Here is a 17,560-nt window from a genome sequence, read left to right as displayed (position 1 = left end):
CTATGTTTGTCACTTGCTGTCAGATAATACCACTTTGGGGTATCCCACCATGGGCTTAACAACGTATGTATATTACAAGTCATGTTGAAACTGGTCTGGTCCCCATGGGCCAGGGAAGTGGGTGTGGATGGAGAAGAAAATTAACTTCTGGTTGGGACAGACTACCCTAATTTTGAGGGCACTAATGAGGCATCAACTCGGGGCCAGGTGATACCCAAGGTGGACTTCTCAATCAAGTTGCCATATTCCCATGAATAGTTGGTGGCTTTGTGGGACCAGAGGTCAATTCTCTCCTCAGGGATAGACTCACACAGAGAGAGAGACAATGGAAAGCCCACCAGACCTTGTATACTCTCCAGATGCAGTGGATTATAGAGGTAGTAGCTCTTCCCACTAATCCAGGGAGTGTATTCTCCACCTTTCTTGGTGATGACATCCTTGCAAAGATGACTTCTTCCTCAGACGGTCATTTGATGAGCATAAATAAGCCTAAAGTGTGTACGATTATCTGGAAGGGGCTGGGCACTTCCCCCAGGGTGTGGCCATCCTTGGACAGTGGCCCTTCTCAACTAATACTCTGCCTACCAACTCAGATCCTGTTGATAGATTTCCCTCTGGGGATCCTGGTATCCTTGCTGATGAGTGTCTGTTTACCACCTTCATTAGAGATACTGATGTCATAGAAGAGCTGTTGCCAAAAGCTGCCCCACCCAGGGTGCCATCTGTCATTGTGAGTGGACTGATTCTGTTAAACTCGGCATTCTGGAGGGCAGACCTCCCCTCCCAGATCTGCAGACCTTCTTCTGGATTTTTTTTTTTCCATGCTCACCTGTGTTCTCTGCTCTCAGAGGCAGGGGTTGGTCTGTATTTTTTCCCAGCTTTACTAAGATATAATTGTTATATGACATTGCATAAGTTTAAGGTGTACAACGTAGTGATTTTATATATGTATATGTTACAAAATGATTACCACAATAAGGTTAGTTTAGACATCTATCACCTTGCATAGTTATAGTTTAGTGTGTGTCATCAGAATTTTTATATCTACTCTCTTAGGAACTTTTAAATATACAATACAACATTGTTAACCACAGATAATAGGATTGGGCTCTATTTCTATCAAGATGAAAAAAAATCAGTAGATGGAGTGTCAAAGGATCTACCTCCTTCGTTAACTCCTTCCGTGATCTTGGACAAGCCTCCGGCCCCATCTGGGTCTCCTGTCCCCCATTGACACCTACAATTCTGTGATTCTGGGACTAAGAGTCCCAGAGGCAGGAACAAGATAGTATGCATTTCTTCGCTGGGAAAGTTTCAACTGAAGAAGAGGGAGGAGGAGGAGAAGAAGAAGGAGAAGGGAAAAGAGGAGAAGGAGGAGAAGAGGGAAAAATCCAAAAGTTGTCACTGCCATTTATTTGATCTTGCTTTGCCAGGCCTGCATGGTGAGCAGTGAAGGCAATCTTACTAAATCCTCCAATAATCCTAGGTGGTAGGCACTACTTTTGTTCTTATTTTTCAAATAAGGAAACCAAGTCTCAGAGGTGTCAAGTAACTTGCCCAAGGTCACAGAGTTAATATGTTGGGACACAATCACAGATCTCTCTCTGCCTTTGGAGTCCATTTCCCTCTGCTTTTGGGAAGCCTGGAACTCAGAAGCAGTAGTGGGTCTGATCCAGCTGTGCTCTTAGGACCAACTGTCTTTTTCAAATGTGCCTTCCTTTATTTAGCCACCAGCACCATTGCTATTTAGGATTTTTCAATAAACTTCCCTATTTCCTCCTTATTCTGTCTTATTCAGCAAAATGACTGAGTGAATGTTTCTTATGATACAAATTTAATTTCCATTTAGAAATGAAAGCACTTATCTCTCTACTTTTATTTTTTCAAGCCCAAAGAATTTTTCCCTCTGTTCTTGGGAGTCCAGAAATAAGCTAAAATTTATTTAAAGTTTTATGATTCAACAGTTGCAATGAGGTTCAAGTGATAATGGAACAAACTTGTGGATAGCCTGAAGAGAATGTGCCCCTCTGTTAGTTGTTTGAGCCAACGTTCCAGAAGAGTCTTCCCACCCACTCTGCTCCTTATGCCTTTCAGTATTCACACACTTTTCTTACATCTTAAGATCCCCATGCTCCCATACACATCCTTTACATATGCCATTCACTGAGCCTAGAATGCCATCCCCTCCATTGCCAGGAGAGTTTCTTACCCTTAAAGACTCAGGTCTGACTGCTCCTCTGTGACCAATTAATGCAAAGTATATTTGTTTACTTCTCTGTTCTGCACCTGAATGTTAAATCAAGGCAGGCAGAGGCCTTACTCATCTTTGGAACCACTCCGGATCTGAGCCCACATAATGCATATACTATATGTGCAATAATGATTTCATAATAATTTTGTGTGTATGTGTCCAAAGCCAAACATTTCCTGTGCCTTCGTCCCAGTTACCCCCATGACGAATAATTTATCCAAAGGAAATCATTGAAGAGGAGAAAGGGAATTACACAGACAGAAGTGCTGTAATATGTATTTGTTAAATATTGGAAACAAATTTATCAACAGGATAATGGTGAGTAAATTACAGTATGTGATCTTGATGGAACATAATTCATTCTTCATTTAAACCAACATACTGACTTTGCCAAGAGGGTGTCAGAAATGCAGCAATGAGTCAGATGACTTCCATGAGTACACAACCTGGCAGAGCCTTCTAAAGCCATCATTACAAAACTATACAGAAACGGAACTATTTGTGGCCTAATGTTAAGAGAAAAATAGCAGATTACAAAACAGTCTGTACATGATGCTTTCAACTCTAAACATGTGAAAGTGTGAACAAGTTCTGGGTGGGCAAATGAAGGTATTGCATACTTAGGTTATAGGTGACATTCTCTTTAGCATTACAATTGTTTTTCAAGCTCCAAAGTATTAGACCAACCCAGATGTCTACTGAAAAGGGGGGAAAGCTGCTCCTGGGACCCTGGCTCTCCAGGTTGGCAGTGGCATGAATGATGGGGATTGCCTCCAGATGGGAAGGGGCTTGCCACAAGGCAACTGGAAAGGCACATTCAAGGCAGTCTGGAGGGCTGGGTCAGGGAGGACCATCAATTTATATATCCAGGACTGTCCATTGAGTGCCACTGTAGGGACCAGCCTCCTCTGTATCTGAGCTCCCTCGAATAACACAGCCAAGTCTCTGCCAACACTGCGCCTTAAGCACTGTGCCAGATGGGGGAAAGCTGAAGTCTGGGAACCAAATAAGAGGGATGGGACCTGCAAGAATTGGTGGCTGGCTCCTCATGCTGGGAAGGATGCTCCCTATGTGAAAAGTACCCCTATCTGCAGATAAGGAAGCTGAAGTTGGGCTGTCTTCAAGCTACTCAGTGGGCCAAGTGTTGAGCTGGATTGGAAGCCATCCCTTCTTAGTTTGGGCCAGGGTTCTTTCTATTTATCTTCCTGGGCCTGGAAGCAGGTGATGATGCATATGGCTGGATGGAAGAGACCTGGCTGGCTGAGAGGTGGGATTCTTTCAGAAAGGGGAAGAAATGGGAAATCTGTTGGTGGGACTGCATGATGGAGGATCTCAAATTTGATGCAGTAGGCACTGGGCAACCATTGTTAAGTTTGGGGGCATGATAGAAAGGGGTTTCAGGGAGAGGAGGTTGGCAATGTGTGCTGGCTGGTGTGATCAGTGAGGAGGCTGGCCCAGACACATAGGTTGATGGGCAGCTCTTGTTCTATCAGATCAAAAAAGCACCCACCCCTCCAGCTTCTTGGAACTATGTCTCCCTGTACTTTTAACCATGAGATTGGAATGGAAGCTGCCATCTTATCTATTCTCCCCTCATGGATACAATCTGGCCTGGGGACAGACATCTGATTCAAACTTGGCCAATGAAAGCCCTTCCCTGGGAATTTTAACCTTGGGACCAGAGAGGGACGGGTCTCAGTGCCTCATTATTGGCAGAGCTGTGTCACGACTCAGAGATCTGAGAGCCAGAGAGAGGAAATTCTTGCTGGACTCAAGCCCTAGTTTCTACTTTGAGGGCACAGCCACCTTCTTGCGCTTGCCACCATATGAATAATACTCTCCACCTCCTCTTTAGCTAAGCTAGTCTGAGTTAAATTTTTATCATTTGTAAACAAAAAGTCCTGGCATTTGCAGTTAGGGACATTCTTACATTCTCAAAAACGCTTTAGGGTTGTTTTGGGGCATTCAGTTCATCAAGAGATAAGGCTTTGGGTATTCCTTCAGAGAAGGATGGACCCATCTCCATCACTGGTGTGGTAAGTAAAATTGCTGCTCAAAATGCTTTCCCGCCTGCTCGTTTGTGATTCAGTTGGGGAGAAACTGACGTGGACAGGATGGCCACACAGGACAGCCAGACATTTCCGATACAAGTGGTTAAGGTATCTTCTGAACTTCTCTCCAGCAAATGCGTAGATAAATGGATTGAGGCAACAGTGGATAAATGCAATTGTCTCAGTCACACTGAGGGCCAACCTCAGATCCCTCTTCATGTCACAACTGGGAAAGAAGTCATAGAGATTAAGTGTCTCTAAGAAAATCATGATGTTGTAGGGTGTCCAGAAGAGGAAAAACATGATAACCACCAGAAAGATCAGTTTGATGGCTTTGGCTTTCTTGTGGTTCTTACAGGAAAACAGTGTCCGCATGATTCTGAAGTAACAGTAACTCATAATGAGCAGGGGGAGCAAGAAGCCAAGCAAATTTGCCTCCACATTGCGGAGCACAGGCCAGAGATCCTGCAGGACCTCAGGGTAGTCACCGAGGCATTCATTTTCTCTTTGTTTTGTGAACATGAACTGAGGTGCTGCCACCAAGATGGCTGCCGCCCAGACACCTAGGCTGATGGTGACGCCATGCTGCACAGTCCGGTTGTGCATGGAGTTGGCCGCTAGGACAATGGCCAGGTACCTATCAATGCTGATGACAGTGATAAAGAATATGCCTCCAAAAAAGCCAATGAAGAAGAAGGCGGTGGTGAGTTTGCACACAGCATTGTGAAGGCCTTGTTCACTTATTAGGTAGTGAGTCCAGAAGGGTAAGGTGGCTACAAAGAGCAGATCAGACAAGGCCAGGTTCAGGAGGTAAATGTCAGTGATACTCTTGGGCTTCTGGCTGTTGGTGAGGGCAAACACCACCAGCAAATTTCCCAGCAGGCCGAAGGCAAAGACAAGGGAGTAGAGTATGGACAGGAAGACGGTCCCAAAGCCCACGATGTCCCCCATATCACAGGCTTCAGCAGACTCATCATACTCAAAGTATTCCAAAATTGATTCAGGGGAATGGGTGGGCATGGTGAAGGCCTGGATCAGAAAGGAAAACAAGTAACAGCATTAATTCTCAGAGAAACAAAGTTGGGATTCTGTCTGGTCCCACACATAAGCAGACTGGAAGAAACAAATATTGGTTGGGTGCCTAATGAATACACTTCCCAATGTTACACATGCCATCTTGTTTAATCTCCACAACAGACTCAATGGAGGCTGCAATAGATTTCTCTGACAGAAGAGGAAATCAGGTCTCTGAGAGATTGAGAGACTTGCCCAGACCTACACAATGAATGGCTCAGCTAGCATTTGAATCTAGACCTTTTGAAGCTTGAGACAGATCTTTTCTCCTTTGATTTTCAAACAACTATCCAGAAGGTTGACCAGTGTATGGATAACGGGAGAGAGGACTATGGGTATGGCTAAGAGGGAGTGAGATGGTAGGGGGTGCAGCCATAATTCCCATGTCTAGTCCAAAGTTCCCTGAAACAGTTCTCCACCTCTTCTACCCTCTGGATCCCAATTTCTCCTGCAGGAGACAGAGACTGAGGAGAGAGGTCTCAGACACTCTTCAGAAACACAGAGCCCTGAGCAGAACTGTACCCAGAAGCCCCTCGTCTTTGTTTTTGAGAGCCCTTTCTTCCTCTTCCTCTTGGAACCAACAGGTCCTTCTCTTCCTTAAGGGTTAAGACACAGATTTTTACACTCTAGAGTGACCACCTGTTCTTGGTTTGCCCGGGACTTTCCTGATTTTAGCACCAAAAGTTGGAAACCCTTCAGTTCTAAGCAGACAGCCATGGATGACCATCCCACAAATTCAAATGAAGAGGAGTGTCACCATTGCCTTCATAGGGCCTCTGCTGTTATGAAAGGATGGCCTGATCCTGTACAGACCAGTTGCACTGGGTCCAGGTGGCTAATTCACCCCATAATTACCAGACCTGCACTCACTGTGGCCTGGTGATTCATAAGTATTTTGTTCTTTCAGGACAAAAATTAAAAGAGAAGACATTTCTGCACAGGTTGAGAAGTAACGCTTGTCCCCTTCTCTCTTCAGCTCTTCAGCCAGGACTCGCTTGTCACTCCAGAGGCTACAAGGGCAACCCTTTCACTCTGGCCCACTGGAGCCTCCTCCTCTTTCTTGTGATGCCGCAGACAGGCATCCCTGAGAACCCCCAAGTATGTTCAAAGCACACCTCCTGGTTGTCACTGCCTACCTCCCCACCACAACTAAAAACAAAGTTCACACCTCTTTAACCAAGGGAGTTTCCACACCCCGCTGCATCCTTTTCACAGTGGTTTTACCAAGACTGTGTCTCTGCCAAGGTGAGGGTCCACCATCCCAGCCAGGGCTTTGCTTCTCCCTTCCCAGCCTCTGCTTTGTGTTCTGGCCCATCTCCACATCATTCCCAGATTCTTCCAGGAAGAAGTGGGTTAAGCCTTTCTGACCTGAGCGTCTCAGGCTGGGGTGGAGTTCTCAACCCCCAGGGAGGGCGTATGCTTTCTTTGCCTTAAGCTGCAATGCCCTTTTCTCAGAGATGAAACCCTGGCTGTGACCTTAATCAATAATATTTAGTTTACATAAAATGGCTGATATACTGCCCTTTTTGAGATACACAAATGTCAGTTTCAAGCTGAGATATGGGGAGATGGGGAAATTCCTACTCCGTGCAGGTGGCTTATGGTAGCGGCACAACTTCCCAGACACACAGCTCTGTGAGAGTGGAAATTGTCAAGCCCTCAGTGATCACAAGTTCGGGAACCTAGAGCTACCATCCTCTTCCTCCTCCTATTTCCCCCAGTGAAAGGAGCTGGCACAGTTGGCGTTGAGAGGAGGCCAAGGATAAGGAAGATTGTGTGGTATCTCAGTGCTCAGGACTGTGCTCAGTCCTGTGGCTCAGGAACATTGTGCTGGTGCATTGGATTGATTTTGCCAAATCTGCATGATATAGGTTTAATTTCGACTCTGGGCACCATGCCGCATACACAGGGACCTCCTCTAAATCTTCCAGTATGTGTCCCTGGGTCACTGAGGAGGGAGAACAGACAGGTGGGCAGACTTGGGCTTTCCTGAGGCTGAATCTCATGTCTGTTTCTCCAGCCAAGTGACCTTGGGTGAACTTGGAACCTCTGAGTCTGACGTTCCTTATCTGCAAGACTGCAACTCATTCTCATGTCTGTGCTCAGTGCTGTTCTGAGGAGCGCACCTGGCATGGTGTGTTACATACAGCAGGCACTTAATAAATGCAATTGGCAAGGAAGCAGAAGACTTTGGACCTTTGTAATCATGAAGGTTTCCTGTGAACTCTTGTATTATTGCTCACTCCCACCCTAGGCATTGGTCTATAAAGTTGGTTTTATTTTTTTTCCTGAAATAAAAAATATTTTCTTTTCAGATTTTTTGGGGAGTATGGGGGAGGAAGGGAGTAAAGCATACTTTTACTGAGTTTTCACTCAGCTATCAGGTTAATTGCTAAACACATATTACTTATTTTGGGAAAAAATTCATTAATTGACTTGAAATTTTAAAAAGTAAACATACACAAAAATATAATGAGCTATATGAAAAATTAAAATAAATAAACAAGCAAATAGTTGAATATGATAACCAGAACATAGTGCATGCTCAATAAATGGTAGCCAACACATAACAGTATACTTACCTCTACTTTATGGGCAAGATGCACTCAGAGAGTGTGAGTAACTTGCTCAATGCCACACAGTTGGCGTGGGGCAGGGCTGCCATTTGGGCCCACGTGTGGCCAGCCTATCTGCCCTGCCTGTTTGTGACTGGGAGTTCCTGAGGGAGGAACAGGGTCTTCTTCACCTCTGCAGACTAGTGTTCGACGGAGAGGGAGAGGCCTGGCACCAAGCAAATGCCACAGGAATATTTGCAGGAGGCTAAATACTGTTTCCTAAAATTTCATTCCCAATTGCTCCGTGGGAGGAATAGTGACAGTGGCCTTTTGATTGTCCAGTTCCCAGAGGTGCCCACAGGGCCCCTGAGTGTCCTTTCTGATCCTGGGCCAGGGACCCTTGTTTGAACTCCTGGTGCTTAGTGGACGCCTAGTGTGTTGAATGAAGGAATGAGTGAGTGAGCAAATGAATGAATAGAAGACATACAGAAGCAGAAGTCACTTTGGCCACACTGCAGAGCCCTTGGAGACAAGCGCAGACCCACCAGCTCTCCAGGGTCAGAACTCACAGCTGCCCGTGACGAAATGCTCTTCCGTGCCAGCGTCAGGGCCCAGCTCTGCCTCACTGCATGGCTGTGGGCGGCCCAGGCTTCTATGCAGTCTGAGCCCTCCACCAGTTTGAACCCAGCTTTGCTGGTTGAGAAGCCCAGAGCATGCGAGGGCACCATTTACAACAGAAACCTGACGTCCACGAAGGACGTCACTGAATTATTCTACTGAACTTGACAGACTGATCAAGAGAAGGACCTTTTTAGGAAAGGTAGGCCTGAGCTTGGTGGTCCTCTTATTATTCCTGGATCCTCTGAAATGTCCCATGACTGGGAGACAAGCCTAATGATGGGGCCTCCTGGCAGCCGACGGGAGCAGGGCCAGTCCTTGACGGTGGGCTTCCAGGCAAGCTGAACAGCCGCCAGGGATCTGAATCGCTGGACACAGGCATTCCTGGCCCCTGAGGACAGCAGGAACCAAGTGCAGGGATCCAAGGAGATAAGCCTTCTTTGCAAGGCCTCCTCAGCCGGGTCTCCTACAGATGGGGCTGTGAGAGGAGAGATGTGTGCAGGACAAGCTAAATGGTGTTGAACTGCAAGAGTCTGAGCTGAGCCCAGACGCAGAGCTCTGAGTGCACGTGTGCTGAGCCCAGACACAGAGCTCTGTGCACACGTGTGTTTCATACTCTAGTAGAAACGAACCTGCTCTGTCAACTTGCTCGCTTGCCTCTGTCTCCGCTCCTTCTCTGCTTCCTCCAGCCCACTTCCTTTTCTCAGGTCTGCTCGTTTATTTTTCAACTGTTTTTGGGTCATCATTTACCCATTGTTTCCAATCAGCTTCCTTGTTCTCTACTTCCCTTTTCATTTATGTGGCCTACGTCCACTTTCCTCTTCTGTTCCACATCCTTTTCAGGCTGCTTCCCCCATCTTTTGGCTTCACATTCTGCTTACTATCTGCTAGACCCCATGCATCTTTTCTTGTTTTGTGTCGGTTTGCTTCTCCTCCTTTGCTCTCTGCTTATGGTTTTTTAGAACCCTGAGCGAAGACCAGGTTTGAGGTTCTGTTGGTTTCTAACACCAAGAAAAGTTTTTCCTTTGCAAAGGAAATTAGAGGATGGTAAAGATTGCTCAAGCCCTGACTCCAACATTCTCCATGGGGGTGACACCATGCTGAGAATGTTCCAGAGCCTGAAGCTATCCTTGGCAAGCCCAGTGTGGAAGGGGAGGAGGCTGCCATTCTCGGACGGCCCCTGAGTGCCCCCCTCCGTACACAAGACCTATTTCATTTCCTCAACAGCCCTCCGTGAGAAGGGTCACCCTTCCTGTATGACAGAGCCAACAGCAGCAGGAGAGAGCGGGACACTCGTCCAAGGAGCAACAGAGCCCGTATTTCAGCCCACATGAGCCTCTCCACAGAGCCACACTCCAGACACAACACCAGGCTCTTCCTCTTGGAGCAGAAGCCTGAAGCTTATTGCAGACCACTTCTCTAGATCTAGAATGGAGAATAGTAGACTCAGTCCCCACTGGAAAGAAGATGACCCGTGATGCCAGCCTGAACACTTGTGCTGGGTTTCTCCCCTCTGGACTCAGAACCCACAGGGCTGAACCTGGGGGGCAAGGCAGGTAATTGGGAGATGAAGGGGGGAGATATTCATTGCTCCAGCCATGACTAGGGGATCCTCACGGCCAGACCCCCAGAACATAGCTCTCATCAATGCTGGCAAAGAAAATTGGAATCCTTTTCTCCAGAGAAGAGGCTGAAAGCTGTAGGGTTGGCTAATATTCTGCCTTCAAATATATGGTGACGCATACCCTTCTCATGATGAGCACTGAGTAATGAACGCAATTGTTGAATCATTATCTGGTACACCAGACACTCATACAATATTGCATGGTAACCATAGTGGAATTAAAATAAAAAGCTAACAAAAAACAGGGAAGGGTGATGCTGTTCTGAGCCATGTGCTTCACAGGGGCCCACACATCCCACTGACGGCTCAGAGACCCTGGGCAGCTCACTCTGGCTCTGCCTCAGTTTCCTCACAGGTAACATGAAAGCATCGAACCAGACTGTCCCTAAGGGCCTAGCCAGCTCTGGCACGCTTACATTTTCAACAAGAACCAAACAGAAGGAAACAGTCTTCAAGCACAACACAAGTCCTGTGTCTGTGAGAACCTGGCCTAACGTCAAGGGAAGTGACTGCTCATGAACATGAAACTTCTGGGCTCACAGCCTGCCAGCATCCAGGGGGTTTCTGTTCGGAGACAGAGAGCTGGGGCAGTTGACTGTGGTCCTGACAATTCTTCAGCTTTGCCTTGTCCTAGATAGGAGGTTTTTGGGTCTGAGCCCAAGCCCACACCCCCCGCTGTTCAGGCCCGGGAGTCTTCCAGGTTCTGATGGTTTTCCCATGTATAAGGACAGCTAACTTTCTGAGGCATCCTGTGGGATGCAGGGAGAGGTGAGGAGGAGAAGGGAAAGGAGAGGCAGGTTCAGGGGCCCCGAATTGCACACAGAGGAGCTCTAAAGGGCCATTTACACCTAGAAGCCCCTCCCCTGTGCAAGTGACCCTAGTGGCAAGCAGCAAGCAGCCCACCTGAGACAACGTGGCCTCACCCACCCACCAGTGTTTGCACCCGCCAAACGGACACACCAAGTCAAGACCAGCAGTGGGAGAAAACAGGCCTGAGGCTGCTCGGTGAGCCAGCCCCTCACCTAAGCCACCGGGAGTCTGGGTTAGACACACCTACCTCTTGTTTCCTCTTCTAAGTATACTAGGCTATTCACTTATCTCTGCCACACTGTGAATTTCTGAAGGGAAATGCTTTAGGATTTTAAATTAATTATTAACTAAGCCAATATCTGTTATGTATCTTTTTTTTTTAAAGATTTTATTTATTTATTTGACAGAGGGAGAGAGATCACAGGTAGGCAGAGAGGCAGGCAGAGAGAGGGGAGGAAGCAGGCTCCCTGCTGAGCAGAGAGCCCAATGTGGGGCTCGATCCCAGGACCCTGGGATCATGACCTGAGCTGAAGGCAGAGGCTTAACCCACTGAGCCCCTCTGTTATGTATCTTAACCATATGCTTGTATAAGGACAAATAAAAATTGGGCGTCCTGCTCAGTGGGGAATCTTCTTCTCCCTCTGCCCTCCCCTTGCTTGTGCTCTCTCTCTCAAATAAATAAAATCTTAAAAAAATTAAATTAAATTAAATTAAAATCTTAAAAAAAAAAGAATTAGCGCCCCTGTCACCCAGTTTCTGTGGAAGGGTAGGAGACTAACTTGAGTAGGCGCTTTGCTCCTAGTTGCAAAGATACCTCCCATCATAAAGATATGAGTCTATTTCTTCTCTGGATGAAGCTAGTCAGCTAACACAGACGGTCATCCCAGTTACCATGGTAAAGTTAGGATGACTGTGTGTGACTGTCGAGTTCTCTCATGTGAGGACTAGGTATGTGTCTCTCATGTTATGGATTGTATCTGCTTGGCAGTACGAAAAGGTGAGATTTTTTTTTTTTACCCCATCTCTGCAATCTCATAGCAGATTGCCTGAGATGTGCACCACATTCTGGTTTCATACCTCCTTAATAATAAAACCGTTTTCCTTCTCTATTATCTCTGTGAGAGGTTTTTTCTGGATTGGAGATCTTATTTTTAATTTTATTTCCCCAACACCAGGCACTGTGCTCCATTTGGTGGAGGTAAGAATGGCTAAGATACAGTCTCCAAGTTGCTGTTAATGTTTAGTAGCAGAATATAAGAAAAGTTAGGGAAACTGAAGGATTGGATCATTTCAGCTGAGTCTTAAAGCAGGGGGATTATTTCTGATAGACAAATGTGGTAGTGGGAAGTGGGGGTGGGGCTACTGAAGCCAAAGGCACTGAGAGTCTGAACACAGGGATGTTTCCCAGGGCCAGGGCTCGGCAAAGGGAGTGTGAGGGAATATACTAGAAACAGGTGAGGCTGGTGGGGCTAGAAGCGGCCGGCATGCTCCTGGAACCTTCACAGAAGTTGAGTTTAGTCTGTGTGGAGGGTTCAGGAAAAGATGCAGAGAAACGACTGAGAAGGCAGAAGAGAGGTGAACAGAGGGCCCTCAGGTTCCATGCTAAGAAACTGTAGGAAAATTACAAGACTTTGAAAGAGGGGGGAAATTACTGCCCTGTGCTAGTGCCCTGGCTAGCTCATGCTTCAGAGCTACCTCTCCCTTTCATTGTTTGGCCAATACACAGCTCTGTAAGTTCGGGAGACTGATAGCAATGCGATGACCTTGTTTGCAGAAATAGAAACTGTCTGGTAGAAACGTGCCTGATAACTACCTATAGTTAGGTACCAGTTTTGCATGTGTCTGTACATTTCTAGAAGTTTCACATCCATGCTGGGGTCTGCTCATTGCCATTGCTGAATAGGCAGGCACCATCTGAATGTTCCACGGTCATCTCCTCCACTGTCGACGCACCCCTGGGTAGGCTCCGGCGTGGAACCGCTGTGGACAGCACCATCAAGAACATTTGTACATGTACATCTACATCTCCCACAGCATGGGATGCATTTTTAAAATGCAGATCCAAAAGCAGACCTACTGTGTGAATCCATGCCTCTGACGGTCAAAAGCAGGCAATGATAATGCATTGTTTAGGGATGCGTATCTAGGTGGTAGAATTGTAAGGATGGGAGGGCAGTCAGGAAGGGACGTAAGGGAGGTTGCTGGGGGCCAGCCTGGATCTTTCCTATAGCCTGGTTGGTGGTTCGGTGGGAAGTTGATTTATAAGGTGTTAACCTGCACACTATTCTTTGAGTGTGCCGTATTTTCATAGTGAGCATAGGTTTAAGGAAAAGGACAAAGAGGGCCTGCAAATTTTTTTTTTTTAATATTTAAAGATGGGTGCCTGGGTGGCTCAGTCAGTTGATTTTGGCTCAGGTCATGATCTTGGGGTCGTGAGACTGAGACCCAGGTCAGGCTCTGCTTTCAGTGCGGAGTCTCTCTCTCTCAAATAAAAATAAATAAATAAATAAATAAATAAATAAATAAATAAAATCCTTGGGGCACCTGGGTGGCTCAGTGTGTTAAGCCTCTGCCTTCAACTCAGGTCATGATCTCAGGGTCCTGAGATTAAGCCCGGCATCGGGCTCTCTGCTCAGTGGGGAGCCTGCCTCCCCCTCTCTCTCTGCCTGCCTCTCTGCCTGCTTGTGATCTCCATCTTTCAAATAAATGGATAAAAGCTTTAAAAATAAATAAATAAATAAAATCTTTAAAAATATATATTTATAGAAATGTGCTATAGGTTTTCCTCCCTGCAAAGATACATAACCCAGTAGAGTTGCTCTTTGGCCAGATCAGAAGAGGGGGTGGTTGAGGCCCGACTGTGGCACCCCCTGGGACAACCAGGACATTCTGAATCTCCACCGAGGGCAGGGAGGATCAGGACTCAGCTGGAAGCCCCAGCTTTGGTGCTGCTGGGCAGTCGGTGAGGCAAGTCCTGGGAATCCCTGGACTGTGCTGCTGGGAATCTGAGCAAGTTCCCGGAAAAGCCAGCGGAGACCTGGCCTTGTGCCACTGTGGGCTCTACCTCCTCATAACAGTGACCCATTGTGGGACAGCAGGAGATCCCATCCCTGTTCAGCTCTGCCGCTATGGGTGTTGACTCTGGCCATCTTCAAGGGGGAAATCTTGGGGCCTGAGTAAAGCAGGGGTAGCCAAGGACTCTGTTCCAGGTCAGAGGTCAGGCTGGGGATGGGGTAGCTGAATGTCCCAGACCCTGAGAAGGGAGGTCTTTGAGGCCAGGACCATACCTGATATTGCTGCCTTTCCACAGCCCGGCCAGGGTGGGAATGAGGGGTCTCCTGGAAGGGGGTGGGGTAGGGAATGGAAGCTGGTTCTGACCTGGCTGGAGTCTGGCATACCCCTTCTCCCTACCCCTCACAACCTCATTTGAACGTCATTAGCAGTCTTAAGGTGCACAAACCTGATCTTCAGCTTCCCACAATGACAACACATATTGTTTACTGAGCACCAAATATGGCCAGACAGTGTGGTCAGAACTGTACACACCTTGTCCTTAATACTCACAGATACACAACCTATACCCATCACTTGGCTTCAGCGATGATCAACTCATGGCCAGTATTCATTTTAAAGCAGTACCTGAGGCTTAGCAAGGCAAGGGCAGAGCCAGAGCTTCATTATAAGCCAAGGTGCCTCTCCCACGCACAGAGAGAGTGACAATTGTGGAGCCTGGCTTCGGGGATGATCGGCATGTGGCTGACACGCAGTTGGAGCGCCCTTCTGGGGGTATGAGCAAGAGGCACATCCTGCCCGGCTCTTGAAATGTGTGAAATGAAGCCAAGCTAAGAGGCAGGCAAAGGATGTAAATCCAAACCTGTGCAACGTACACATGAATACGCACACACGCACACACTCACACGGTGGTGCCCAGTTGTCACCTGGCTCCTCTTACAGAGCCCCGTCCCCTCCCAGACACTCTCAGGCATGACCTGGACCTGCCCCTGTGCAACCCTGGAAGCATGCAGAAGCTTCATGGGCTTTCTTTCTTTCTTTCCTTTTGTCCTTTGTTTTTGTTTTTTTTTTCCTTCCTTCCTTCTCTCTCTTTCCTTCCTTCCTTCCTTTTCTTTCTTTCTCTTCTGATTCTATTTATTTATTTGAGAGAGGAGAGAGAGAGCACACTGAGTAGGGGCAGGAACAGATGGGGAGGGAGAGGGACAAGGCTGCGCTGAGTTTGGAGCCCAACACTGTGCTGGATCTCAGCATCCTGAGATATGACCTGGGTCCAAACCAAGAGTCAGAGGCTCAAGCGACTGAGCCATGGGTGGGGAGGCATCAGGGGAAACTTTCTAGTCTGTTTCTCACACAATCCAGTCTTCTTTTCTCCTTTAGGTTCAACTTTTCTACCGTGAGTTTTCTACCTGGAGTATTTGAAAAAGAAAATAACCTTTTTTGGGGGAGAGGAAATCCTAAAACTCCCTGGCCTTTCTCTGAGTGCAGCTGAGAATCTACAGAGCAGAGACCACAGAATCTGTGAGGCTGAGATGGCCAGATAAAGGTCAAGCAAGGAGAAATGACAGGTCTCATCAGTCCTCACCTGGGACCTCCATGTAGTTCCTCCTCTCATGCACCCATGAGTGCACACCCATTCTGAGCATGTGTCTGCTCAGAATCCCTGAGACTGTTTTCCTACAACACAAACCCTCTGAGCCCGAGTCCTCACAATGATTATAACAGCATATATTAATAGTGAACATGGAATTTGTGTTGGCAATTTATTCATTAAAATAGTTGTCATTGTAAATGCAATAGGTGCTCTTTGTAACAAGTGTAGGTGGCACCAAAACAACAACAACAACAAAGGGAAAAAGAGAAACAACACAGAAGCAAACGATCTACCATCCAGTGTCCCAGAATCAAACACAGCTGGCTTTCACCCATTCCCGTGCAATCGCTCTGAATGTTTTTATATTTATATCAAGTGTAATTATATTTATATGTAAGATGCAAGTGCTATATTAAACATTTTTTATTATAAAAATTTCAAACATACATAAAAGCAGAGAGCACCCCCAGGCACGCCCCACACAGCTCCAATTAGCAGCTCATGGTCACGATTTCATCTATTCCCCACTCCGTGCCCTGCTAGATTATTTCAAAATAAATCCAGGTGTCGTACCATTTCACCCATGAACAGGTAAGTGTGAGTATCCAAAAGGATAAGAACTCTTTTTTAAAATTTTTTTTTATTTTAAAAGATTTTATTTATTTTTCCGACAGAGAGAGACCACAAGCAGGCAGAGAGGCAGGCAGAGAGAGAGGGGAAAGCAGGCTCCCCACTGAGCAGAGAGCCCGATGCGGGGCTTGATCCGAGGACCCTGAGATCATGACCTGAGTTGAAGGCAGAGGCTTAACCCACTGAGCCACCCAGGCGCCCCAGATAAGAACTCCTTTTAAACAAAATAATAACTTTGTTGCTATTTCTCACTTTAAGAAGTTACAAAATCCTCACTCTCACCCATATCCAATATTAAATGATGCTTCTTTCAGGTAATACGTACCCATGAGCAGTTCTCCATTCCCCTAACATGTAATCACTGATGCTTCTAAAGGTATCCTGCATCGAATAATCACCGATGGTCTCAGCACCCGACGCCCGCCGCCCCTCAAGCCCCTTGGACGTTAGGCTGCAACAGCTTTGGGAAAACGGTCTCTCTTAGTGTGGAAAGCAAACCAGCATCCGTACCCACCATGACCTCTGGCCACCATGCCCCGCCCCGAGAGCCCACAGGTGCTGGCAAGTTTTCTGCTCCTACCTGGGCAGGGCCTGGGAAGGAAACCTCCGGACGTGACAATCAACCACTCGGTCCCACGGTCCCTGCCTCTGTCACAGAGTATTTCCTTTTCCCTTCCTCTGAGGGCATCTTTATTTGCAAAGTTAGCCAATAGTAGCGGGTTTCCTGTGAGGTAGACTATCTTTAGATGTTGCCGCAGGCAGGCTCAGAACCTCCCAGGCTGAAGGCCAGCTGATGGCAGGAGGGTTTAAACTCACAAGCCTGGAGGACAGACCCAGAGGCAGACCCACCAGGCAAGGGACAGTGTGGAGGCTGTGTTATTTGCCCCCTTTAGGGGAGGGCAGAGAACAGTGCAGTTCTCAGGAGCCGCTAACACTCACTGAACCTCAGTTTTCCTGCCTGTAAAAAGGGGTCCACAGCACTCACCAGGCTGCACTGGGGTGCACAGTAAATGAACTGCAGCTTCTCTCTTCAAAGGACATATTTGGGAGCTTACTAGAAATGCAGCACCTTGGCCCCGCCACTGAATGAGACTCTGCATTTTGATGAAATTCTTAGGAAATTGATCAGTGCATGGATTTCGAGAAGGCTTGGCACAAAAAGGCTTTAGTGAGTACCTGGCACCTGGTAGGAGCTTCCAAATTTTTTACTCCTCACCTTCCTCCTCCAGGGTGTTTAGCAGCTCCCTCTACCCTGTGGTCAAGCCTAAGGTATATATCTCTGGGGCAAACTGGCGCAGGCTCATTCCCCACTGTCTCCCACAGCCCACGCTGCTCCGGCTGGAT

The 17,560-nt window shown here is 47.2% G+C and overlaps 1 protein-coding gene across 1 annotated transcript; it reads right to left on the bottom strand.

Annotated features, from left to right (window-relative positions):
* Window positions 1–4,251: 4,251 nt before the first annotated feature.
* On the bottom strand, window positions 4,252–16,863 carry CX3CR1 (C-X3-C motif chemokine receptor 1; the record flags this gene model as incomplete). The annotated part of the gene is made up of 2 exons (XM_080813262.1): window positions 16,797–16,863; window positions 4,252–5,331 (listed from the first exon to the last, which is right to left on the bottom strand). Exon 2 carries the CDS (start codon window positions 5,320–5,322, stop codon window positions 4,252–4,254), a length of 1,071 nt encoding a protein of 356 aa, XP_080669388.1. The 5' UTR covers window positions 5,323–5,331; window positions 16,797–16,863.
* Window positions 16,864–17,560: the final 697 nt, after the last annotated feature.

The sequence above is a fragment of the Martes martes genome (assembly GCF_963455335.1).
Source record: "Martes martes genome assembly, chromosome: 1".
NCBI classification, from domain to species: Eukaryota; Metazoa; Chordata; class Mammalia; order Carnivora; family Mustelidae; genus Martes; species Martes martes.
The sequence above is the reverse complement of the archived record's forward strand: the minus strand, read 5'-3'. Positions and strand labels throughout refer to the sequence as shown.